The sequence below is a fragment of the Trichoplusia ni genome, chromosome 7 (genome assembly GCF_003590095.1).
Source record: "Trichoplusia ni isolate ovarian cell line Hi5 chromosome 7, tn1, whole genome shotgun sequence".
Lineage (NCBI taxonomy): Eukaryota > Metazoa > Arthropoda > Insecta > Lepidoptera > Noctuidae > Trichoplusia > Trichoplusia ni.
This window is the reverse complement of record NC_039484.1, coordinates 1,338,619-1,365,181: the sequence shown is the minus strand read 5'-3', so window position 1 is coordinate 1,365,181 and position 26,563 is coordinate 1,338,619. Positions and strand designations below refer to the sequence as shown.

The 26,563-nt window shown below is 35.8% G+C and overlaps 3 protein-coding genes across 6 annotated transcripts; 1 reads left to right on the top strand and 2 right to left on the bottom strand.

The window, feature by feature from the left end:
- The first annotated feature begins 4,081 nt into the window (after nt 1-4,081).
- On the top strand, nt 4,082-7,684 carry LOC113495755. Of its 3 annotated transcripts, XM_026874670.1 has the most exons (14): nt 4,085-4,531; nt 4,600-4,853; nt 5,081-5,215; nt 5,297-5,436; nt 5,683-5,950; nt 6,021-6,050; nt 6,126-6,227; nt 6,312-6,335; nt 6,416-6,451; nt 6,553-6,609; nt 6,682-6,759; nt 7,034-7,234; nt 7,450-7,503; nt 7,579-7,684. In XM_026874670.1, the coding sequence occupies exons 2-14, from the start codon at nt 4,641-4,643 to the stop codon at nt 7,633-7,635; spliced, it is 1,395 nt and encodes a 464-aa protein (XP_026730471.1). In that variant the 5' UTR covers nt 4,085-4,531; nt 4,600-4,640; the 3' UTR covers nt 7,636-7,684. The 3 variants fall into 3 exon arrangements, with proteins under 3 accessions (XP_026730472.1, XP_026730471.1, XP_026730473.1); XM_026874671.1 differs by lacking the exon at nt 6,682-6,759 and having other exon boundaries at nt 4,082-4,531; XM_026874672.1 differs by lacking the exons at nt 6,553-6,609; nt 6,682-6,759.
- A 1,237-nt stretch (nt 7,685-8,921) lies between these two features.
- Nucleotides 8,922-12,239, bottom strand: LOC113495757. 2 transcript variants are annotated; one of them, XM_026874673.1, is made up of 6 exons: nt 11,988-12,239; nt 11,258-11,437; nt 10,575-10,706; nt 10,189-10,371; nt 9,562-9,704; nt 8,922-9,302 (listed from the first exon to the last, which is right to left on the bottom strand). In XM_026874673.1, exons 1-6 carry the CDS (start codon nt 12,153-12,155, stop codon nt 9,032-9,034), a joined length of 1,077 nt encoding a protein of 358 aa, XP_026730474.1. In that variant the 5' UTR covers nt 12,156-12,239; the 3' UTR covers nt 8,922-9,031. The 2 variants fall into 2 exon arrangements, with proteins under 2 accessions (XP_026730474.1, XP_026730475.1); XM_026874674.1 differs by lacking the exon at nt 11,988-12,239 and adding an exon at nt 11,558-11,710.
- A 528-nt stretch (nt 12,240-12,767) lies between these two features.
- On the bottom strand, nt 12,768-25,499 carry LOC113495758 (cilia- and flagella-associated protein 61-like). Its single transcript, XM_026874675.1, has 27 exons — nt 25,340-25,499; nt 24,885-25,042; nt 24,330-24,468; nt 24,062-24,197; nt 23,590-23,750; nt 23,041-23,113; nt 22,529-22,785; nt 22,194-22,303; nt 21,828-21,945; nt 21,403-21,514; nt 21,148-21,218; nt 20,752-20,925; nt 20,296-20,521; nt 19,670-19,788; nt 19,190-19,318; nt 18,710-18,904; nt 18,194-18,319; nt 17,623-17,789; nt 16,840-16,994; nt 16,251-16,449; nt 15,890-16,059; nt 15,418-15,581; nt 14,810-14,987; nt 14,359-14,529; nt 13,722-13,832; nt 13,386-13,457; nt 12,768-13,139 (listed from the first exon to the last, which is right to left on the bottom strand). The coding sequence occupies exons 1-27, from the start codon at nt 25,447-25,449 to the stop codon at nt 12,852-12,854; spliced, it is 4,089 nt and encodes a 1,362-aa protein (XP_026730476.1). The 5' UTR covers nt 25,450-25,499; the 3' UTR covers nt 12,768-12,851.
- Between the last annotated feature and the right edge of the window lie 1,064 nt (nt 25,500-26,563).

The window sequence follows — 26,563 nt, the reverse complement described above, 5'->3', positions numbered from 1 at the left end:
TGTGACATCTGCAATTATTTGGTGCATCACTTGTACAATTACCTAGACTTTACGATTATGAAGCATGCGTTTATGTTGTTACTAAAAGGTCTTCTGATAGTACGTAATTCAATAGAGTCGTAAAATATATATGTAGAGTACGTAGAGCATATTATAAGTATTTTTGGTTGTTTAAGTGGTCATTTTGCGGCTCATTTTGTATTTTTTTGGCTCTTTTTCATTTTTTAAATACGGTTGTTTTCGTTAGGCTGAATTGGGAGCAGTGAGAGATTAATAAAAGAATACTAAACAGTAGATACAAATAATTATAGTTTACTTCGTTACGAACCGCAACATTTTGCCGGTCACAATTAGGCTGACGACGTTTTAGCCCCGTAGAGCAACTCCTTGAGTGGTGGTCGTAATAAAAAAATGAGCTTGATAATCAACAATTACTTTCCACTAAAGACATTATCAATTAGTATACCCATTGGAATTCTTCTAATTAATGCTTCAAAGCGACAGAGATCATCAATCAAAGAGGTTTGTCTACTACGTTGATAAAGTTAGATGTCAGAAATAATCAACATTTTCCAATAAAAAGCTAGGTACCGTTAATAATTATAGTGAATGTGTCTAGTTCACTCCGTGTATAAAATTTCACTTTTCAAATGTGTCGAATACCGTGTGAACAAGGTGACATTCTAGTTCAGTGTTAGTATTAATTTGTGTGCTCTTTCCCATGAAATATGACCAAAATATTTAAACTTTTATGTAAATATATCTCTTAAATTTTCTTGCACTGTTTTGATTGATATTAATTTGTTTTGAGAATGCTTTAGAAAATTTCTTGACCTATTCTTTCTCTCCTTTTTTATCACGTTCATAGCATTAAGAGGACCAAAATGTTAATAGGTTTGGAATGATAGTCCAGTTTGACAAAATATTTTTTTATATTTTACCCATAATATAGGCAAAAAAGATGTAACGCAGAGCTTACACAAAAAACAAGTGAATACAAACAATACGTTTCTAAAATATTAGTTATTGTAACAATCCTAAGTTTTCTGCGTAAAACTCTATTGCTATTTCTAAAAAAAAACGATGATATTTAAATATGTACTTCCTAATAGTTTCCAGCATCACAAAACAATGTTTAATTTGACAAATTAATTTATTATTCAACACTAAAACAACAACCACGATAATTTGCATTGTTTAGCAAGGCGCGATCATTGCAATTATAATTTGCATATAAATGTAGAGTTCAAACACTCGTACAAGACAAAGCCAATCATTATAGTTGTAATTAAAATACTTACTTAAATATAATGCATAAACAAAAAAAAAACTTTTTTTTTTGCTGTAAATATATAATATACTATAGTATTAGGTGACATAACTACAGAGTCAATTTAGTTACAATTCTAAAAAGATATCAATAAATTTGCATATTTTAATTTCAAATATCTATTATATCAGAAATGTTATCAACACCTTCTTAATTAAAAAAAATAATAATCATAATAATTTAAAATAGTACTCACTACCAAACTGTGCACGAGTCCATTGCAAAACACAAAACAACACAAACGAACTGACACCTCTACCCATATTTAAAACCTTATTATTAAAATCACAATTCTAAACATCCCATGAAATCTAAATTATAAATTATATTTGTATGAAAATATGTATGATGTCGTCGGCATCGTTGGATGGTCCACAACAAAAATGATGCGGTATACAGCCTTCGTAACGAACGGCACGGTCCAGGGGTTGTGAATCTTCGGTCGCCTGCCATTGTTATACGAAGCAATTAGTAAATATTTTAACTGCTTTTTTCCCATATTCATGTTTTGGAAGTATTGTCACTAGTATTTGAAATGAGTTAAGAAACTGGGTTATAGTCTTTGTGCTAGCTGCAATGATGAATCATCTAACACTCTAACATATTAATGAGTACATGAATATTAATATTTATTTCCAATATCGTCTATGAATACATGTTAAAAAATCTTTAAACTAACGATTTTGGGAAAATAGCAGTGTTTATAAAGTAGCAAAAATGAAGTGTGCCAGTTCAATCACAACTAAAGCCAACACTAGGTATATAATTAGCACCTAATTTTGCGAACTGAGTTCGCTAGACTAGATAGAATTATATATCATTACCAATTTATCGGTCAATCGTTACAGCCTAAATGAGTAGGTAATTTATTAACTTTCTCATTGACAGTTCGTATCAAAGGTGTGAGTTTGATCAAATTAGTAGTGTTATAAAGCCATAGTAATTCGAAGCATAGTATCATCAGAATACTTTTACTAAACCAATTTTGTCAATTCGGACTAAATCAGTATTTTAACCATAGAAATGTTATCTAAAAAAAATGCTCTGAAGGAACCCACAAGTGTTCTAAATGCCATACCGTGAATAAAACATACTCGTAGTAAACCTACTTGCAAACTCACTAGATAACCGTTTTTTTTTTGTAGTATGTACAACAATTACTTACTAGCCACTGAGCTACGCGTTGATTTTTGATTGAACAATATATTACACAACAGTTGACGATCAATGTTGTAACATGATTCACCGCCGGCAACGCTTGCTTCAAATCGTTGCAGGCATTTACACCTATTCATCGGCGTTATTCCACGCGTAACCGAAACTAAAAGATAAAATCTTTGCATAATTGAACCCACTCATGGTTTTAACTTCTTTACTACCTGTACATGACCCTAGACAGAACTTACTTTTAAGAATTTAGGGAATCATAAAACTCTTCATCGAGGTATTCCTTAGTTTTATTTTACTTATTAGTAGCTATTTATAAGTTCTGCTGTACCACATACGTAACTTTTTTATTTTTATTAGGTACATGTCTACAATATCAGGCAATACACATTTTTGTTTTAACAATAAAATAATTTTGGATCTCTCGGACATAGAGGTGGCTCCCCAGCATAGAGCTAAAACAATTTTACAGTTAGCCCATCATACCTGCTAATCGAAACGTGACAATTTGTTCATTTCACATTACCTTCAAACCCGGTAACAGACACAAATACAGACCTATTATTGTAAGACTAGCTGCAGCCCGCGGGCCCACCCGCTACAAATCGAATATAATCCCACGGGTACATCAAATCGGCTAAAAAATTATATGTTCTAATCCAGGTTAAAACTAATGTCTTGTCTAACTAAAACCGTCCAGTGATTTTTGTGTGAACGAGTGTACATACAAACTTTCGCGTTTATAATATCAATAGGAAACAACAATAAAATTCTGTTCATGAACTGCTAATTTGTAGTAGCTTCCTAAAAAATAACACAAGCGATGTCCGCTAGTTGCTGTGCAACCGGAGCGTAGACATCAGCAACTTAATCTTCGCAAAATCAGTTTTTATTCGCTCATTGTAATGTTTTTGTGGGGTTTGGTGTCGTTCACATCGTTGGACGACGGACACTGGACTTTAACAATGTCCTCTTTCCCAGAAATGTACGTGATGTTATATAGATCAGCGAGCCTAGGTACTATGTGATCTTGAGCGGGATACCGCTATGCTTAATTTGATGCTCTATCTCGCTTCCACGATTAAAGAGTTTCGTACGGAGCTATTAGTGTAGCTAGATTCCTAGCTGCAAACTTTTTTATCAAATCTACGTCTTTATGAGGAACAGTTTTTGAAGTTTACAATATCCATTTTCAGTTCTAATGATTCGATAAAAGGTAAGTAAGACAATTCCCTAATAAAGGTCAACTATAAAAAAAATTACACGAGATAACCTGAAAAATGGTCCCAAAATTTTTAATACAAAATGGAACAGCTAACGTACTTAGGTAGTAAACCGCCTTGTACACCTGAACACATCCGCGCAGGTCGTAGCCCGTTCACACCGTGCCATCAACATTGTTCGAAGCCCAAAAAAATTACTTCCTAATCAGATAATATAACAATTTCATACAATTAACCGGCACAGGTTTGGAATGACGCCACTATTGTTTACCGGCCTTTACCATTCATAACGTGAGGCTGTTAACGTATAATTAGGATGACTTTGTTTTATATGTAGTAGTTTGAATCCCATGGATATATGGGGTCAATAATTCGTAAATTGTTTTATGAGAACATTATATGGGTGTGTACCTACTAGTCTTTTATTGGCTGGTTGTTTTAGTTTCTATCGTCAGCTCATAATAATGTCGAACAAGCGAATCGAATTAAAAAATAAAGTAAAGTTGCAAATGGTGCAGAAGATCAAAATCACCCAAGTATAATAAGTATCTTAATAGGGTCAATGCCATATGGTACAAAGTAATACTCTCGGTCGAAAATATGTGTGATTTGATCAGAATTAATTAAATTTAAATACAAAACTATATCATGACAAAAAATGGGCGATAAAACTTCGACATTTACCAAAAAGGAATAAAAACGTTAGAACGATTGTCAAGTTCAAATCAGTGTCACAGCAAATTCAGAAAAAATGGTATAACAAACTGCAACTCTTCGAAAAATTTACAAGGACTGGAACCAAACTACAAATGTTCGTATAGTTCAAATTCTAATTTGATCAAGTCTTTAAACTCTTCAAACTAGTGGCCTGTTTTTCAGATGACTACAAAACAGCTCAGAAATCTCTCTTAGTAGCGAATATGACGGACACACGGGACCATCTTCGCCACCCAAAAGTGTTCTCTACCGACAGCATGAAGCTCACGAGCAGCGCATCTGAGCAAAACGTTTACTTCACTTATGTGTGTCTCGTCAATGACATCAAACCAAGCGGAACGCTAAATCCCATTTATGGTTACAACAACAAGCCCTCCCTCAATCTTCTGGAAGTTTCTTCGGCCCACAATCAAGAGGTACGTTCTTTATCAATCATCAAACAATTGAGTGTATAGTGATTACAAATGTCTTATCTCATTTGATACCAGTAATTTTAGCGTGTTACAAAACTTATAACTGTTCTTTTACCCAATAATCGTCATCGCCACCCTATTATACCTACAAGCCTTTGCTCAAATCATGATCGTTGAAATAATATCTACAAATGCATATAATGATGAAACTTATTATTATCCTATTTCAGAGAAACTTAGAAGATATGCAACCAGAAAGGTCACCCATACAAGTAGAAAGGTCAAAAGCCCTGCACGAACTAGTTGAATCCTATAAAAAAGCTGAACAAGGGGAACGTAACGAAACTGATTCATCTACGCCTTATGTTAGCAACTTCTTATACTGTTTCTTTGGTACACTTGTATTGATGATAAACTCTTCTACAATGAAACTGCCTTTCTACTAGCCAACCACTACTTCGGGAGAAGATAGCGAACTATCTGAGAATGACGAAAATAATTTCATAAGCTGCGACAATCCTAACGTTTTAAAATTAACCAAAATGAAGTGGCTGACGGAAGATCAAGACGACGGGCCTGATTCCAGGTCAGTATTAATTCCGAAATAGGCTATGACGTCATTAAAATACACTGACATGGTAACATGGTGACACGTTCCAGAAAAGTGAACGCATTAACAGGTGCAAAGTTCAAATATACGAAAAGAAGAGTACGTTATGTGGGAAGATGATGAATTTGAAGTGGTAATAAATGGAATATAAATAATGTCATATAACTGAGTATATTATAACTAAATTTTAGAATGCCCATTAAAAAGAAATACGGTTTCCAGTTCACCATCGCTTTCACCTGCCACGTCGAGTTCAATTTGCAGTAAAGTATCTGAAGACGATCTTAAAGAAGACTCAGGAATCGAAGACAAATACCTGTCAACGATACTGCGATTGGACAAAGAACACAACATGTTTGGTCTATCCAACATCGCTATAGTCGGATCTAAGCCATCTAAACCTCAACGTAAAGATGAAGAGCGAGCCGTATTTCATCAAACGGCCATAGTACAAATATGTAGTGCTAAGGGAAATTGTTGCAAACACAAGGTAAAATTACTTCGATAAAGTATTTTTTGTGAAAATTCAAAATGATCTAATCAAATTTCTTTTCTTTCAGAGTAACAGTGATCTGCCAACATCTTTGAAGGTAAGTTTTCGCTCAACTAATTTAAATGTTTATTGAATTGATGACCGTTAATTATCGTGGATACTTTTGTTTCAGTGTGGTGGTGGCTGTCGTGGCTGCTGCGTGGACCCGTACTGCTCTGTTTGTGCTGGCCCCTGTGGCACACCCTGCGGTGGTTCATGCGGTACACCATGCGTGGTAACACTCCTTCTTTTTCTTGCTTAATTTATACTTGGTTTATCCTTATCCTTACCATATTAATACTCTGTGTTTCGTTTCCAGGTGGAGTCTCCGTGCACTCCTTTTGTAAGTAATCTTTTGTCATTTGACGATAATATAATATCTTCCTATTTAAAAGTATTTTTTTAACGTAACGTTTTTTCTAGTGCACTTCATGCCCAAGAGGAAGGTGTTCCTGCAAGGTCAGCAATAAAATTTTCAGAGCCAATTTTCCGTCAAAAGGTATTTTTAATACGAAGTTCTTCCACGAGTATTTATTTTATTTCTTGTGATTTCTCCGCAGTTACCTTGTCCACCAATCAAATGCACGGTGGATTGTAATACTTGCTTTGGTCTAAAGGTATGTTATTTATTTTATTTGGGAGTTTTTGTCGAGTCGGTTACCACTAGATAATAAGCGTTTCATTTACAGATAAAGTTGAATCGTAAACCGAAATATGAACCGACTCCAATCGAGCTAACACCTCGCTCCAGTTGCGTTCTGCAAAAAGTTGGTATACACTGACATAACAGCGTTCATTTTTATCCGAAAGTCATTGACTTCTCGAACTCAAAGATGCAAGAAGCATTTATTAGGAAATCGAGACATTTCATTTGAATTTACTAAATTTAAAAATTAAGTTTATCTATTAACGGAAGTATTTTGAGAAGATTCATTCTTTTTTCAAGCCGATTACAAGTAGTTCAACTTTATAAAACTCACTTTTCATTATGTCACTCACTTCATAAATTCAACACAAATTATTTTTCGAGTAATTTTCCAGCCGATGGCAGCTCGATCCTGCCACCATCTCCCTCAGTGCATCCCACCATCTTCATGCTTCCCGTACTTGATGCCCTGCTTCTGGCCAGCCCGCCCCTCAGCCCCCTGTTCCTCTCCAACTCGTTGCTTCCACAACCCTCCTTGCCCGGCAGCCAGGAAACCCGCAAGAGTACCTATTCCTAAAGAATACATTTGTCCCAAGGTAAGTCGCAGAAAATTCAAAATGCAGAAAAGTGCAAAAAATATTTTTTCCTATACGAAATGACAACATGCTATCACCCCTTGGAAACCAAACCATAGGTCTTAAATGTTTAAAAAAATTCGAATGATTCATTTATTCCTTTTAAACACACTAAAAAAAGGCGATCTGACAAAGGTAAAATAGCACAATAATACGTATTTTTTACCTTCTTCCAGAAATGTGTAGACGAAGAGAAGAAAACTAAATGTGAAAATGATATATGCCCTGGGGTGAGTATTTTGCTTCAAATTATGAACATTTCTATGACAGTAATGAGTACCTAAACATTTATAATATATTTCCAGAATAATCCCGTTCTGAAAGCTGCTATTGAAAAAAGGTTTGGAGCAAGCAGCACATAATTATGGTGTTACCCAAAGCTCCCAGTCTTGGAGGATGCAATTGTCAACATGTACGTAGACTTAAGTATTCATTAGATAGATTACTTTCTTGATTTGGACAAAATACACCTTTATGCAAATCATATTAATTTACTAATATTTTTAGAACCAAATTATCGTCTAATTTAGACATGAATTGCGTCACACCTCGCAAAACACCATATTGTAATTTTTGAATGATGTAAGTGAAAAGATTTCGTTTTAAAATATCTGTTTGCATGTTTTTGTTTCAGGAAAACGATGCAGAGCAGCCCCCAGATGTATATCAAATGAATAAAATGAAAAACAAGAAAAAGGTTAGTTCTGTTAAGCATAGTATTAAAATTTATCAGCCGTATCCAAGATCACCACTTTAGCTAAGTGACGTTCTAAAATGTCTTCTTGTCTTTTACAAACCACTTGAGAATGACAAGGACAAGAGGATACCTAGGGCGACATGCTGTTTCGTTCTTGCACATTCGTATGAAAAAGTTTAACCAGATGGGTATTTTTTTTTACAGAAACGACCCCGAATCCACTGTGAGTGCTACCAGCCGGGATGCACGAACTGTTTCGTCAGTAGACCCATCGTGGTAATAAGTCATTGTATTTGTAGCCAAAGTTCAAACGTTTAACTAAAACGCGTATTATAGTAAAATTGTTACTTCTGTGGACTGCCAACATGAGTGGCATTTAGCTTCTACAGCGACAGCCTTGAGAGCTGCTGATGATGATAATGATGATCATGATGATGTTTTTTATACTGTGTATTATGTAGTGATTCTTGTTGCAGAAGAAAGACGTAGTGGGCAATGTACCAACAAGCAAATAACTAGTTCAAAACAATGAGATGGTGGACAATTTGGACTGTTTAGAAACTTACACAGATTACAAATATGGATTTTAAGTAATACAAAATTATCATATGAAGATTGTAGAGTGCGCGAAAAAGTTATTACAGCTAGTGGTAAGTGTGATTCTTTTAAATATGATAGTATAATATTTACTTTAAAAAACTAGTTGGGTAATCCCGATAAATGTGTGATTAAACGCGATCCAATTGAAAATTAAACATTTTAATTATTCTAGATCACCAGATATGCTCCACATCTCACAACCCCAACCATTTTCAAATCTACGCTCGATGATGATAAGACCAGTACTAAAACAGTTCGCAAAAAAATAACGAAATGAAAACTTTTTGACGCGACTCATCAATTTCGCACCCATGTAAATCTAAACAAGCGAAAAACAATAAAACAAAGCTATGAAATGTTTCTCTGACTTTTATTTAAATAAATTCCATTTATAGCCATATTAAAGGCTTGGGGCGGTAGTACATCAAACATAACGTTTGGAAAGAGTTTGAAAGTGGATCTTAATCTGTTGAATCTGTTGAGACTATGTATCTTTTAACACAATGCTTATGCGGTGGCATTTGGTGGTTAATTTGATCGATGACTGTGTACGGTGGGGTTCCTTGGGCTATATGGCAATAGTCACTGCAGTACATGAACGGTGCGATGTTCGTTTGGAAGGGATTCGGAGGGTACGGAGCCAAGTCGAACATCTCGCCATGGTTCCACGACGCGAGGGCAGATTGTACGAACGGATTCTTATATTTGTTTTTCGTTTCTGAGATGAAAGCCCTGTAAGTACACAATTAAGGAAAAATAATTACATTGTAAGTTCCATGAGACGAAGCTAGCCGAAAAACACGAGAGCGTTTAGGACAGATAGCTGAAATCAGAATTTTGGAATAGGCATCTTTCGTTTTTGCAAAAATTAAACCTTTTTTACCAGGCTAACTGTCGACTCCTGCTAACTTCTGACCAAGTCTGTTTTAAAATATGCTCAATAAAATGCCAACTCAAGAACAGACTATTGTGGAATAATAAGCTTGCTTACCCTTTTAAATTTTTGACAGGATTATGAGAAGCAGCCACTTCCTTAAATTCCTTCTTCACATGAATTCTGTCATAAACGCCGCGATGAACCGTAGCCGTCAGAGGCATCCATACTTCCTTGTGTCGAGGTCCAAAACCTTTTACCTACAAACATTGATTTCGAGATTTAATACATGATGCTCTACATTACAATAGTCAAGTATTTTTTGTTGGGCTTGTCACGAAGAAAATAAACATGACAATTGTCATAAGTAGAATTATTATAAAACCAGTCCTGGTGGCATTTTGTGGTAATGGCCGGTGGACCGTTCACCTAATAGGTTTATCTATCATTTTTACGACAAGTCCTAAATATGATAAATTCCATAGTACATTTTGAATTGAATTCCACGTCGGATTTTGATACAGTGTTGGTAAAACTAGACGAATAGAGGCATTTTCGTGGTGGACAGTTTCTAAAGTTTTGGACGTTTTAAGTGACAAAACAAAACAATTATAATTAAGTATGAAAATTCCCAAAAACATTGTTATAACAAAATTATTGTATTAAAGAAGTTTTTATTTAGGCAAAGGCATTCGACCCCACCATAAAAACACTTTTTCACCCCATTCTATGGATGGCACTTACTTTGGGTGTATTGGACTCCGAGTAAAATGTAATGTGATCTTTAGCTCCTATGCCGTACAGATCATCGGAGGTGAATGGTCTGTGATAATTTCTGTAGGTTGACAAGTAAGGATCCATTTGTTTTCGAAATCCACCCGAAGTGTCGGATATTGCTGGAACTTCATTTCTGCCGGCTGCGATAGCCTGAAATAAAAATGTTCTTGATAAAAACTACTTCTCTCATTTTTAAAGACTGCTCACTTGTTCAATTACTTTTAAGCTTTGATCTGTCCAAAACTTAACTCACCTCAGTCTGAGTTTCTCTGTTACTGTGTAAAACTCTGACAGATTACAGTTGATGATACCTTCGAAATACGAAATTTAATAAGGCTGTACTGTAAACTTACATCAAAAATATATTCAGGATCCGGAGCCTTCACTTCAATTTCTGGTGGCGCCAATTCAGACTTAGAAAGCCCTCTGTAATTGTCTTTCATGTCTGACAGCATCAGAGGCTGCCTTATACACTTCCCTTGTAACTAAGAAACAAAAGACCAGCATGTCAATTTTCTAATTAATATTTTTTTACTCCTACATTATTTATTTGCACGATCTTCGACTTTTTCCATGTTAAATGAAGTTTCCTTATTATTCGAAGATGCCACTGACGAACGTTGAAACACAAAACTTCGTAAGAATATCTAAATTCAATTGGAATCTGGTAACGCGGAATGGCAGTGACCTAGAGTGGTGAACAATGTTCAAACATTTCCTGAATGTGAAGAGGCATATGGCCCGCAGTGAAACATTTAAAGGTTGGTATTATTTTAAAAACTTTTTTCCTAAATATGCATCAGAGAAGTTTTACCGATAAACTGAAATTGCCCATAGAACAATAGCCTAAAAATCGAATCGCTCCTCAAGCATTCTCGAACTGTGATTTACCTACAAAATCTTCATTCATATTGGCTCTTCATTCACTAGGCATCCATTACACAGTTCAAAGACTTCAGGGCTTTCGTTTTATAAATAATTCAAAAATATTTCTATAGCAGATATTTCGTAGAACTCTTTCTACGGACTAACTCACTTCTTTTTCAACGCCTGTCATGAAGATCACTCGCCTGCAGTTGATAGCGCAGTCTGAGCGCTCCATCGCCTTGTTCGGGTTTGGTTTGACACAATACTCTCCAGTTGTTGTCTTGTATGTCTCTTTCTCAACAACCATGTCCCGACCTCTTACACGTTCCGGTAGCGGGTCATCGATTTTCTAGAAAAATATGTATCGAATTTATTTCGTAAAAAATAGCACCCTGTTCCTTTACCTTCTTTTATTTATTTAATAATTTATGTACACACAAAAAAATCTTTTCTTAATCTTAAGCCTTACCTATTAGGAGAAGAGCCTAAGACGTTAAAGTAAACACAAGAATAAAAAAATGTTTGCAAAAGAAAATACAAATTCGTTTATAAAAATAAAGCAGCCCATTGATTGCCCAAAATGGTCTAGGTGGAGTTATTATTTACCTAAACTTACTTAGCAACGGTGACTATAGACCGTACGGGACTAGTCGGCCGCGCCTCAGGCGTTGAGAGTTCGGACGGAGGCACAGAGAGCTTGCTGTCAGTGCTGAAGAAGGCGCCGTATTTGGCGCTTACAGGGTAGCAGCGTGGTCTCGCGATTCAAAAGTTATATCTTACTTTTTATATATAAGACAGAATTAAAATAAAGTGTAGGAAAATATCGACTAGTTCATCGGGTTGTACCATACATTTGAGACTAATGACTTTAACCATATTGTAAACAAATACTTCCTTACACAGTCCAAGCTATGCGGTATAGCAGGTATATGCCGCAGAGCGATGCTGGTGCCAGTTCTTGTCTCATTGCTCGAAACCCGAAGCGGAATATTATACTGGACGTTACCCCAAGTATTCACATTCTGTATCAACAGATCGTTGAGAACCAACGGCTTCGGTTGAGTCATGATTATAGATTATTTATTATCAATAAAATATTAACAAAAATATTGGAATATAAAATTGCTTCACGAAGTAGTTCGACAGATGTCATATGACATATGCTTCGTTCATATTTTTTTGAGTTGTAGATAACATAGAAGCTTAAAAACTGATGATCCATAAAGTTTTTGATGCTATGCTTGCTTTTAGTTGATGGATACATATATTTTTAGGGACCCTATTTTTGTTAACCTGTTAACGGTAGAAAAGAAATGTCTAAAACTTTTAGGTTATACATCCTCAATCCTCAATCCTCAATCCAACCTATCAAGGTCCACAGCTGAACATGAAGTTATGCATAATATAATAGGATGCAGATTGTGGAAACGGTTCTATGAGTTTAATAATTCAGAAAGGCTCTAAGGATCCTCACTACACCGAGCTGCGACATAGAAGCCTGCGAACGTCCCAGGAGACTTCTACGCTTCTGGAGGAAGTTGGGATGGCTGAACTGACAGCCTCTCAAAGCCACCTGAGGCACAATGGGCCGACTTGGAGCCTTGCGGAAAAAGGAGCCCATCACCAGTGAGGCTCTAAGGATCCTGAATTACAGTGAAACACATTTTTTTTCTTTACAAAACTTATTAATCGTTATCCAAAAGCAAATTTAATACATGAACCATATCCATATCTCTACATAACATTCAAGTATAGCAACAGTACTACTCAAAGCTTTTAGACGACTTCGATGATGTGGACGTAAAACAGCTAGACACATCTGTCGTCTCTGAATCCTGTTTCAGTCTAACGTGTCTCTTTTCTTTTTTCGCAAATACAGGGTGGTTTAACAAGTCATGCGCGAATTGCGCTGTTTGTCCCGGCTGTAAGTACATCGGTAGGAGTACGTCGTTCCGGGATAGCCAATCTATGACGTAGTCAGTTACAGCTTCAATGTGAGGAGACTTTTCGAAGTTTGCTTGTATATCCATTTTGGTGTTCATTGTGAATACCTAGAAAGACATTTAGAATTCAGCTTCCTATTATCAGTTTGTTCATATCATATTACGACATAGCACCAATTTTTGGTCTATATTATCCCTAATTAGGTCACAAAACATTGATTCTAAATGGTTTAGTCAAAAAGTAGAACAGCCTGTTTTTTGGAGATAGCAAGTAGTAGCGGCTCTATCACCATTGGCTATTCTAGTTTCGTTCCATTTAAGAAATGGTGATGTTACGTATTATTTATAACTTACTGGACAGCTGCAGCTTCGTGAGACTCCAACCTCTCGCAATGCTTCTTTAAGAGTCTTTCCTTTATATTGACCCTGAAACCGCACGTTTTTATTAAATTATAATCCATCAACTACCGTTACTAAAATCATTAGTGGTCCACTACCAGGAGACGCCTTCCCTCCCTCTTTTCTTCCTTCCCTCGTATGGCAGGGGAATCTCAAGGACCCTCTCCCTCGGGGAGGGAACGTGTCAGACTTTTACCGACTAAACCTAAACGCAGGGCTGCTAGCTGCCTTTTACGCGTCGCAAGTCGCAGCGTGCATCAACAATAAAAGGGTATTAAAGCTATAAGTTACCTTGGGGAACAATTGCTTGATCATAGCAAACAAGTCGTCTGAATGGTCGTGATACAAAAAGAACGCCCACGGAGATCTAAAATACTCAAAGAAATCGTCCAATTTATTTGCCTGAAAAATAGCAAATGCAGTTTTTATGTCGTTTTGGCTTTGCGGCTCATGTAAAGATTTGTATGCGTTAAGGTGCAGTTAGGTGCATGTTCTATCCCCAACAATGTAGTCAAGCAGCTAAGTAAAGCTTTTTAAAGCTATATTACCTACTTTCTTCAAAATTCTAAGACACTATTGGCAAAACATTCTGACGAAACCAAAATTCCAAATATTGGAATCTGAAATCGCCAAGACGTAGTAAGCTAACGTGACGAGTGACGATCAATGCTCAAACCTTTTTTTTATTAAAAAAACCACTCCCACACTAAGGAATTTAATCCTTGTATCGCGGGGGGTTTCACATACATACAATTCAAAGTCCTAAGAGATTAGGTAGATTCACAGTCTTCTAATTTCTGCTGCTACAAATACGCCATATGTCTTCATCATCAGAATGTTACTGCCAACTACTGAACATAAACCATATCCAAGATGGGCCACAGAGCCTAAGCGAGCTTAATAAAACAATAAAGAAAGAGACACATACCATGTATCTCACGTGCATATTATTGAGTTCTGACGCTGGCCTGCCATAAAGATACTTAAAGTTCTCCAAGGAATACTTCCCCTGACATAGACAAGTGATACCATCGACAACTAAATCTTTGGTTAAATGTATCTTGAAGTAACCTCCTTTGCAAGTCTCCATTACGAAGCCCTGACAAATATAATTTATTGATACAAAACGACTATCAAAGTATGGGATGTCAAGAGAAGCAAGACACCCAAGCTTAGCACAGATTTGTCTGGCAAAGACATAAACATCCTTTTTTAATTTTATTTTCATACATGACTAAATATTTATCGTGTATGGTAGACTTTTAATACTCATTTATTTTTATGAAGTGGAAGAAAAAATCAAAATACTGCTTATAATAATTATGATAATATTAAAGCCACATATTAAATACAATTAAATTATTATCCAATTATCTAACATTAAAATCCAATGATTGGACGTAATTATGCGGCGTCTTCAGCCCGGGCGAGCGGACCTCAAGATACTTGAGCCCTCCGGGTAACACACAATACATTACTAGAGGCTTGTACAGATCTATGAGCGCCATCTCGGGCCTCGCGTAATCGCTACCGTGGAGAACGTTGTCTTTGTGTAAACTGAAATCATAATACTGGCATTAAAAGTGATTGTTTGAGTCCCCTATTTCCACGAGGTTTTATTAAGTCATTGATTGTGGGGTGTTTTCGAAATATAAGAATATGTATATATATTCAAAATATGGTTTCTTGTCTGTTCTTTTCTATAAAAAATATATTTTGGAATCGCGCAGCTAGAGCCCTGCAAACGTTTTGACAGGCCTATTCGGAATAATACCTTTTCCTTGTTGAAACACTTTGAGGCGATTCCCAAATGCAACAGAGATACAATATAGCCATACAAAGCCAGGAAAGCAAAAAAAGGTTTACCTCTCAAGAAGCAAATGTTCCTACGGGTTTGAGGGGTAAAAGTTTTATCTTACTTTTCTAAAGAGGTCCCTATCAAAAACAGTACGGAATTGCCTTCTCATTAAAATATAAAAGAACTCACGAAATAGCTGAAGGTTTAGCACTAGTAGATCCACGTCTCTTGTCGTGTGCACGTAACTTTGACATTCTACCAGCCTGTACCAAATCATCCAACCATTTGTATCTGAATGCCGGCTTAGCTTCCCTAAACATTGGGTCCAATTGATTTCTTAAATGAGCACCCAACTGTAAAGAGGAATAAAAAAAATATAAAAATAATATTTGATTACCTACAATTTGTCCTCGGTAGTCTATGAGATAGGTTTGGTATCGTATTTTGTATGTATTGGTTAGACTTAATGTTTAGGGGTTTGTTTATTAAACAACTTGGAACTTTGGGTCGCAACCACTATAAGCAGTGATGTGATATATAAAATCACATATTCCCACAAGCCTACAACTGTGTCCTTTTTATTTCTGTTCTGTTATGACAAAGATTTGAGGACCTTTCAAAAGAAAATCTCCAAAAAGTTCTACATTTCTTTGGAATGTACCTTTTGTCCGAGTTCATAACAGTCATAATACTTGTGGCTCCGAGCGTCTGCGTGGTACCGCTTATGGTACCTCGTGCAAGGACCCGCTGCATATACGTATGGGTCGAGAGTTCGACACTCGTGGTCAATCACTATACCGCCGTCGTACGCCAGACCGCTTTTGTGAATAGCTATTATGAAACAGTTATAAATTAATTTAGTTTGTTACTGTTTTGTGGAATTTATCAAATCCGGACGTCTTAAGTTGAATAAATGTTACCAATTTGGCAGTCTGATTAGAGAATGACAAAATGTCTTATAGAAACCGACAAACACAGTACTTTACAAGAGAGATACCAAATATTAGCCCACAAACTCTCACCTACAAAAGCTCTCATATTGACTCCCACTGTTCCATAATAGAAAAGAGCAGCACATTCAATTTCCAAATAATCAGAGTATGACAAGAAGTCCGCCCGCGTTATAATGTTATCTATAGAAGTAGACCACGACTTGAAGTAAAATGATCGGTACACCTTTATGTTCAAGCTTTGTAGTATATTTATCATTGATTGGTCCACCTGAAATTAGAATGAGAGTAGGTAATTTAGTATTTGACTAAAAAAAGGTCAGGAAGAAATCTAAAAAAAGATGGATACATTCTTTATTTTACTCAGTCAATAAACAAATTAGATTATTAGACGTATAGAAGTGGGGGCTAATAACGTCACATGTGGGTAAAATGTGTAGTGATAAATGACGTCACAAGAGATCTAAACACAGTGTATTTACTTCATTTTACCTTTGCGCGATAAAATAACACAAGGATTGAACTCCTTAGCGCAGGAGTTTTATAGTGAAAAAAAAACACGACAAATAATAACAAATATGCAACAATAGGAAATGAATAATTGTTATGTCTATAGCCTACTAAAACGTATAAGAAATATTATAGTAAAACATATACTAACATTAGTGTTATGGAAGACAGAAACTCTCGTCTTATTGGGATTCTCGTATGGAAAGGGCTCTATGAAAATAATGCTTTCCGGCTTCACTCTTATGTCCAAAAGCGCATTGATACACAAGTACACGTGAATTGTAGCTCCGTACACAATGATTTTCTCTAGAATAAAATAAATGTACAATTATTCATTTTAACGTAGGCATCATCATGTATGTAATATATCCTACTCCGATATTACTAATTTAGTGCAACGCTATTTAAAAACAGACTACAAAACCGAACGGCCCAGACCCCACTTATGCGTTACGACACGCAGTGGACACTGGAGTTACGACATCAGAAGACACACAGGCCAGGACTGAATGCAGAGGGTAAGAACGTCAAAAATGGAAGGATATGGACGAGGCCTAAGTCCAGAAATAGACGTATATGGAATATAGGCTGAAGGTGATGCTGATTTAAAAAGTCAGCTAAAGTGAATCTTAAATAATTAGTAACTTGTCAATGTTGGTGACGTCAAAACTAATATGATAAAAGCTCTGAGGGTTCCGTAGAAAAAGACATTCCATCACATTTATAACCGTGACAGATACCGCTTGTTGATGCTTATCCTCGTCTTTATTTTCACTTTTGTTTCTACAGAGGATACAGTAATAGCCTGGCCACAGCGAAGTCTCAGTAATAGGGTTACGTTTCTATTCTACGCGTTCGGGACCCTAGAAGGTCATTAAGTGAAACCTGACCGAAGGATGCTTTTAAACTACAAAATGTAAACTTTCGTCATTACTATGACGGTCATAAGCGAATTGCTTGACATAGTCCAGTGCTCTGCTCGCTTCAGCAACGGTGTTTATTATAAACACATTCTCTGGTGTTTCATCATTAGTTATCTGTATCTCAGTGTCACTGTATGTAGGTTCGTCCAAACGCGTGTACTGTGCTGCTGTATATTTCCTGAAATTTTATGTCAAACGTTTTTATGGGCAGATAGATTTATGGTCGAAACTTTACGAAACACTACAGGGAACTACTAGTTGGTCAGTTTTTGTCATAAGGTAGCAGCTATTTTTTTTATTTATATTCAAACATGAAAAGTAAAAAAAAATAGGACTTGCAAATTGCCTCTTGTCTAAAGGGTATGGTATAGCTAGCTAATAGGCTGCGTTTATCTAGTGCGATCAGAGGGCACACATCTCTGATGGAAAATGTAATATCAAATCAAAAACCATCATTTAATTCCATAAGTTAGTCCCGCCGCTTAGATCAGCACCCTCCCACTGCTCGGAGGGAAACGCAGCCTAAAGACCAACAAAACATACTTTATGAATTGAAGTTTGACAGAAGGTTGCATAACTTACATTTCAATGTCCCTCTGCAACAGCTGTTTCATATGATCTGGATGCTGATATTGTTTGCCAAAACACAAAAAGAGAAGGTCGTAGTGGAATCTTCGTCCACTAGTTAAAGTTATGAACTTCTCGTGTCTGGAAAATTAAGCAAATGAAGGACAACCATATTTAGGGCTTATACGATAATCCAAGTTGAGTCGTTTTATTAAAATAATCATTTGAACTTTATTTATAAGCTTTTTCCTTCGCAATCCAAGCAGAATCAGCCTTTGAAGACATATATATTTTGTTTTCATCAACTCTAACTAAGAAAAATATGACATCCATAGAAGACTTTAAGATGGCGTTTTATTAACTTGCTAATTAAATGGTTTCTGGTTCAAATAAAAAAAACTAAAACTATTCGACTAAAATAAGATACAGAGTAGCATTATTTAAATACAGCAAAGTTAGTTCCCGTATCTAAGAGGGCAAAAAAAAACTAAAGAGAAACATTCTTAAAACAAAACAATTGAAGTTTCTTACAAGTCAATCTCCATCATAGTTCCGTGCACAACGTTTATGTAATAAGTGTAAGGCACACTCTTCAAATACTTGTCGGTACTGATGTAATGCCTGAGAAACATGGATTCTGCTATTGGCTTCGAACGTCTGACGTATGGTAGTCCGTTAGGCGAAACTAAGGTCACATTGTTAAAAGTTAGGTAGGTCGATGTTTGACTGGAATTTAAAAATAGTAATTAATGTAAATGTGGAAGATTAAGAAGGACATATTAGATGAATTATTTTAGGTGGGAGTTATCATAATACAAATATCAGTTTTTTTAAACTCGAATAATCCTTAATGTGTATCTTAATGGGAAGAGGATATCTTTAACCCACTTGTGTGATATTTACAGGCTGGTATTATTACTTTATAAATATACTTTTTAGAAAACGGCAGAAAGGGACAGGGAAGTCTACAAATAACTAGTCGAAAACTACGTAAATATTCAAAATACATACCCAAATAGTAAAGCGTTTATGAAACCTAGAGCAGTTCTAGAAGCCCCGATTATAACAATCCGTGTGTTAACATCTGCTTTAGGAATTGATGTAAATTTTCTGCTGATGAACCAACAACTAAACGGTGTTCTAGAAAAAAAACATTTAATATATACGGTCTAAGGAAAGGCCAAAATAAGAACGGGTGGAAATGGAAACAGATTCTTAGGGATGGCAACAACTTTTCTAAATGCAGACATGACCTTAAACGTGAATAAAAAAAATGCATCAAAATTGGCCACCGATCACATTTCTGATAGTGCCAGTCGTTGCCTAACCTCGATATTTATTTTGAAAATTCATGACCAAAAATCCATTATGACCGATGAGAAACGCATAATTAGACGGAGTGAAACTTTAGTAGGACGGTTTCGTTTAATAAAAATAAATTACATAGACACGGCAGGAGTATTATAAGTAAAATATATTAAGGTTACTCACATTTTTTCAATAAGTGTACTTATCCTCTTCAGTTCAGGTACAGCCGCACTATCTATATCCACCGGCCTCGGCGTCAGAGGAATCATAGCAGTCACAATGGAATTAGCCTTGTGTATGGTCTGTGAAAGACAGTTATGTCAATATTTTAACTAATAATCACAAACGCATTCCTTGAACCTTAGATGGGACTAACTACATAAAAACGCCTATTTATCGGTATCAGCCGACTCCTAACCTACCACCGCGTCAGTGTTCGATTAAGGACTCCAGTTGGGTCCAAAACTAAGCCGTTATCCCGATAAATACGTGTGATGATAAATGATTATAAAGCCAGCGGCCTACCACCAGCACTTAAAGTAACATAGTTGCGATTGTATGAGCGAAATTGCAATACATGGGCTAGTAATGTCTAGCTTAAAAAATCACCTCCCCCCCTGGAAACTCAAATCAGACGTCTTAGATTGATTGGAACAACGTTTACACTAAATTAATGATTCAGTCCAAATAACGTGGAACCCAATACTACATTCCTTAAGAAGAGGTGATCTTAAATCACATTCTTCATAACATATTTAAGACTAGGGTTACTGTTTCTCTACTAATGTATCAAGTGAAGAAGCATTTACCCATTTATTCCTATAAGCAGTCATCCACAATAAGGTTCCATGCCCAGAAAGCCGCATCAATTCTCTTGTAAAGAACCTGAAATGCGGTTCAAACACAGGGTATGCTATAGCACACTTTAGAGTGCCGAAGCCGGCCTCCAAACCGTTCGCTACCACATGGTACTTGTGAATCTGGTATGAGTCTAAATTGAACCTTCCGCGTAAGAAGTCTATTTGATCAGGAGTCCTGAAACATACTCTTTTTTTAATGTATAAGTATATTGCTTTATTTTTTCAAATAATGAATGCCGTACGTGTCTAAAAAAGTTTCATTAAATATTTAAATAATAAAGCACGAGGATCGAATAAAATTAACTAAATATATTAAAGTTAACAAATAAAACACCAACTAGTTTTTTTTTTAAACTACCCCATTACTTCAGGTAGGTACTTAGAATTTAATATTGAGGTACGTACTCTAATATTCCTAAGCCAACGATATGCATCCCGCTTGTGAACACATACGCTTGGTTCTCTGGCTTGCTGATCATTTGTTCCACAGTCGCGATCGTCTCCTTTCCATCTAGATTCGTCATTAGGCGCGCTATTTGGGGAATGTCAATGATCTCGGCTTCACGAACTCGCAGTTTCCTACAATAATTAAAAGATATCTTGAAAGTTGTAGTATACCCAGCTTTTTAGTGGCGAATTGCCTTGTTAAGACATCGCGTTAAGATGAACCCAATAATTCCAATAATCTATTTAAAACTTTTGTATTGAACTAGGTTCTACAATTTTGTTCCCTACAGAAGAGAAAATTCTCTATGTTATACGGGTTTCTAAACTAATAGGAATATAAAACATTAAACGTACCCCAGTACCGAACTTCGATGGGCAACATACAGTGAGTAATCGCAACAAACCTTCTGTTTTGTTGGTACAAACTGAAAGAGCAGAAAATCCCTTTTTTAATGGCATTCCATAAGGAGGGCTGCAGTTATTTTGGAAGCAGGAAGCCGCAAAGCACATTGTATGCTCTACTATAGCGCATTGTGTAGGTAATGCGGGAATATTCTAAGCGAAAAAGTCTAATACACAGCGTATAGTAGAACTGGTGATCTTCCTTACACAAAAATGTTGTAGCAGCGGAAAAGTCTTGTCGGCAGATGGGACGCGTATGATGCAATAATCGTAATCCTTTGTTAATTCGAATGCTGCTTCCAATAAGTCGTAAGCATGTCTGTAAAATAAAAGAATGTTACTGTAACTTTATAAGCGGCCGTTCCAATATGTAAGAACATGATTTAGGCTCCAGTACCCTTACATCGGTTTTTTAAAGTGGAGTGGATTGTGGCCTCTCTAGAGCAAAACAATACTATGGAATGTAGTCACTTCCAGAGCGATAGCTGCTGGAACAACTCCCAACTAAAATCTTCTCGAACCAAGAGTTTCTATTAGTTGCCATTCTACACCTACACGTCGTACGTTCTTTAAAACTTTCAAGGGGCAAAGAATGGCAATTCAACATAAGAACCTGATCACCAGAGAAATACCTGTCATCCATGTCTTCACGGAAAGCACATAACTCGATCATAAACGCGTTCTTTCCACCGTGATACACTGAATCATTATCTTCTATGTTAATATTCATTTTGGGTCTTGGTCTTGGTACTGAACAAAAGAGATCGAATCAAGTTAAATTGTCAACTCTAAATCTATCACAAGCAAAATAAAATATTAATCCAAACTCATGTTGCATTTACACCTTCGCTGTATCTGAATCCAGAATCCATAAGGCAAGTGCTTTAGCAACTTACTTTGGGTTCAGAACAATGTATGTGATGTTGTCCGCATTTATATTAAATATATAAAAAAGAAATTCTTCTATTTTAGTAGGTACCGAACTATCTCATACTAACTTTTGATTTTTCTTGCTTGCAAGGAACTGCGTGCTTCTATTTTACTTGATTTAGTAAATGAAGAATTAGCCTCAAAAGACGATTTCCCCGCTAAGGATATAGCGCTCCGACTAAAATGTTTATAAGAAACTCTTTAGCGTGGTTCCATATTTCACTAGATATAAATAAGTTATGTAATATTCCAAGATTGAAGATTTAAGTAATCAAGTTCGGTTTTAAGAGGTCATAAGTACAGATAGAATAAAAACTTCATCATCCCTAACCCTTAACTTTTAGAAAGACCAAAATTGACTAAGGAAAAACCCTGCATATAATATCAGTATATAATGACTTACAACAATTCCTGAGATCTGGTTTCCGTCAATATAAGCGTCGTATCAATATTAACTATTTCGTAATCAAAGGGATCTTCGTCCAGTAAGTTAACAACTGAGTATAATGATGCTGACAGTGAAGGTGAAGGCAGATCGCCCATTTCACTGAAGTCTTCTGACTGGGATCTTGCTATAATGTGTTCCATGCTACCGGCGCGAGCTTGGAAATTCACTCTACTGGAATTCTTCATGTTTTGTCGTAGTGTTTTTACTTTGGCCTGATTTTAAACATTGTGTTAGTACGTCAATACTAAGTTCGAAACCAAATAAAGAAGAAAATTTACGTTTCATCATTAATCTTTCCTCATGTAGGTAAGGTAGGTAACACGTATTCAATACAATAATCTTTTTGAACTAATATCAAATTTTCTTATCCAGATCACTTATTTGATAAGAAATAATTTAATGTTCATTTAGTTCTATTTACCACAGCTATGGCAATATTTTTGGTAAGCATAAAAAAGTAAACTTACATCACTAGACCGATGTCGTTTTATTCTCGAAGCCTGGTCAAAAGGACTCCATTTGCCAAGCATTATAGGCTCCCTAGAATGAACATTAAGAATGAGTCACTTTCCCTAAGACGAACAATATGTTCAATGGATATATTTTAACTCTCGGACATTGACTTTGATAAGTCGCATCCACTTAGCTAGTAGCAGAAACTGGGAATGTCAGATATATTTCGAATATACTATTTGTTTAATTACAATGTTTACAATATAGAGATAAAAAGGAAACTATTCTACTACGTACCTATTCATCATTTCATCGTAAGCCTAGCCTTACATCAACTATGTTATCAGACTTTCTAGCTTCTTACTATACGTAACAATTGTCAAGGAGTTTTAAACACCCGGGACCCACAATTTAACGTACCTTCCGAGTCACAGTGGAACTTCTTACGAGATATATGGTCACACATTCACGGACCAAAAGTATTTAGCGACCTCAGATCCATGATCGATCAATTTGTGCAGTTGTTATTTAGCCAGTTAGCTACATATACATCGTCTACATACCCAAAATCAGAGAGGAGTACATTACTCCTCCTAGTCTGTTCTCTCTCAAGAGGTGTAGCGGTCTTAAGCCCGTGATAAGGACGCAACTCATATATTTTCTGCAGTTTCTTATAGTTTATGTCTGTGTTCAAGCACATAACCGCTACGGCTCGGCCTTGGATCTGAAATGTTATTCAAGGTCTAATAAGGAAGATTAGAAAAACTTAAATCTGTATTTTTTGTCAGGATACTCTAGATCTGTTATATTCTTTCTAAAGAGACATGAACCCACACTGGTTAGCTACCTTATCCGTAGACTGAAAATATTATTCTGTAATCAACCCAATTTCAGGATATTTATATATTACATAATTCGAAAAGCTCGCATTCGAGAATTTGGTAGCAGCTTGATCGAGCCCGTGGTATTTTCCAAAGAGGCCTGGGTTAGGAAAACTTACGAATGATCTCATTATTGACTTACTTAAATACTTACATCAGCCACGATAATTTGCCTGGTACTCTCTGGATGTCTTCCAATAATTTCACTGATATAGTATTCGCCGTACAATCGCTTTAGACGAGGACACTTTTTATCCAAAATGTCTACTAAATCATCATTGTCTTCTTCTCTGCATGACAAAATTAGAATTAGGTATCTCAGGAGACCCACTATAACTGCTATTAAATTAAAAAATAAATAAATAATAATAATACAATATATCAAATATTAAAATTAAGGACAATAATAAATATTTACTCACACTGCTCTACGCATCTTGAGCTTAGGACAGAAGTCAGCTCTCAATGCTGTTAGCAAATAATCACCAATCCCCTCTTTGACCCTCGGTAAATATTTGTAGATGTTACGTTTCTTGTATGTTAAATACCTCGTTATTAATTCTGTAAAAAGGAAAAAAAGTAAATCTTGTAAGAAGCTCAACTTGCCCCCGGATCTTAAAATGCTGTTCTGCTAAGGCTAAATAAAATAGTTAGCAAGAAAACTGACTACCAATCACAGTTAATTACGTGATAACATGTACATAATATATGATGATTTGATTTGAATATATTAAAATGGCATATAATCACTTAAAAGACTATTAGATAGTTTTCAAACAAAATAACTACATAAAATGGATCTTATCCTTCCCGTTTTATATGGCGGAGTAAATGGAGTCGGATTTGTTGTGTTGTTTCTCAGCGTCTTTAAGAAATAATAAGGAAAACATTCATTTAAACGTAAACAAATGCCATAAGTGTTCGAAGCAAAGGTAATAAGCTTTTCACAAATTCCGTTTAACAAAAACATCTCTAACCTTCTGGACAGAACATAGGAACTGACAACACAATGTACTGTAGGTAGTAGTCATTGAGGAACACCGCGATAAACGCCTCCTCTATAAAGAAGTCCTTAACAGCGTCGGTACAACACATGAAGTGGATGAACAGTGTGTTACGAGACAGGTAGTAACGCCTGAAATTACAATAGAAAATTAAAGTAATGATTGTAATGGGATTATACAGAAAAATGTCATTTGGCGAAACTGGATTTAGTCTTTACTTTATCAGTGTAGAGAGAACAGGTCCCATTCATCCGCTATTGCAAATAGCGGAATTGCGACGCAGTAGAGGGTCTACCACCGCGACTTAAAGTGACATTGTCGAAGCATGAAACTCATGGCGTAAAATGAAATGAAAGATCGCCGCAGAATATACCTTTTATTGCTATAACGAATAAAACAGGAAATATGTAAGAATATATGGTATTTACTGATAGGAGTTCCGTATCCAGTTTTCCCACTCACTAGGATGTACCCCTAGTATGTCAGGATGGTCGGAGAAAGCAATGAACCCTGTCACTTCTTTCTTTTCGTTTATCATCACTATTGATAGCGCTGATAATTCACTGTAATGTAGAATAAATAAAAAAATTTATTATAACATACCGGTAAAGTGGGAACCGGAATCGCGACACTGAGGGTTCAACGTAAATGAAGTCTAAAGATACCTACCGATTTGTATAAATAGGTTGGGCGGCAAATCAATTTCTGACCCTCAACGTTGTCACCTACCTGCAAATTTATGACCGTAACAAACGGCCTATTGCTTTACCTTATTTTGGTTATAGCAGTTGAAGGCAGCTGAAGTACACTATCAGTGAAAATATCAACAACTGTGTACCAATCACGGTTCATGATATACACAGCCTGGTGAAGTACACAGTCAAACGCACAGCCAGCGGAGATAATCCTTAGGCTTTCATATTTACCCTTTTTGGTTATCGAACTGTCTGTAAACCATATTCGTAACATTTCTTAACTATATTCAGCGAAATAGGCCTTCATCCAATCAGCCTAAACATCTCGTTCCGTCATTGTAAGTTTCATTTTCTGGCGTTGATAAACCCTATACAATGTTTTACGCTGGGTGGAGTATTAGTTATCATTTCTAAATAAGAAAGAAATTTGTCTTACATTAACGAACCAATGTCGACGTCATAGAATAGATTTTCTGTATATTCACGATTCCAAATCAATTCTATATTGTATTTATCTCCTTCCACTGCCTTTCTAAACATTCGGCCCTTAGGACCCACTTCAAAATCAAAATAAATAGACATTTTAATTCGTCAATTTGTCTACAACTAAATTGTTCAAGTTATTTTGATTATGAAGTTATTTTTGTGTCAGTTTTGTTAATTATTTAGGATATCTAGTAGGTTTCAGGAATAAAAATCATATCTGTTTTAAACTATGCAAATATATTACAATCATAATTTACATTTTAAAATTATTAAAAATTATACATTAATAATAAAGCATCGCATAATTAGTAAGTTATAATATCATGTTAATGTTAGAAATATGGTGAACTTTTTAAACCTTTTTAATTTTCAATACTGATAAAAATTAAGTACTGCCTTGGCATATTCAAAACTTTTTATTCTGAACTTCTAAAGTGACGTTTCCTAAAATCGAAAGCTGCCAACGTTTTC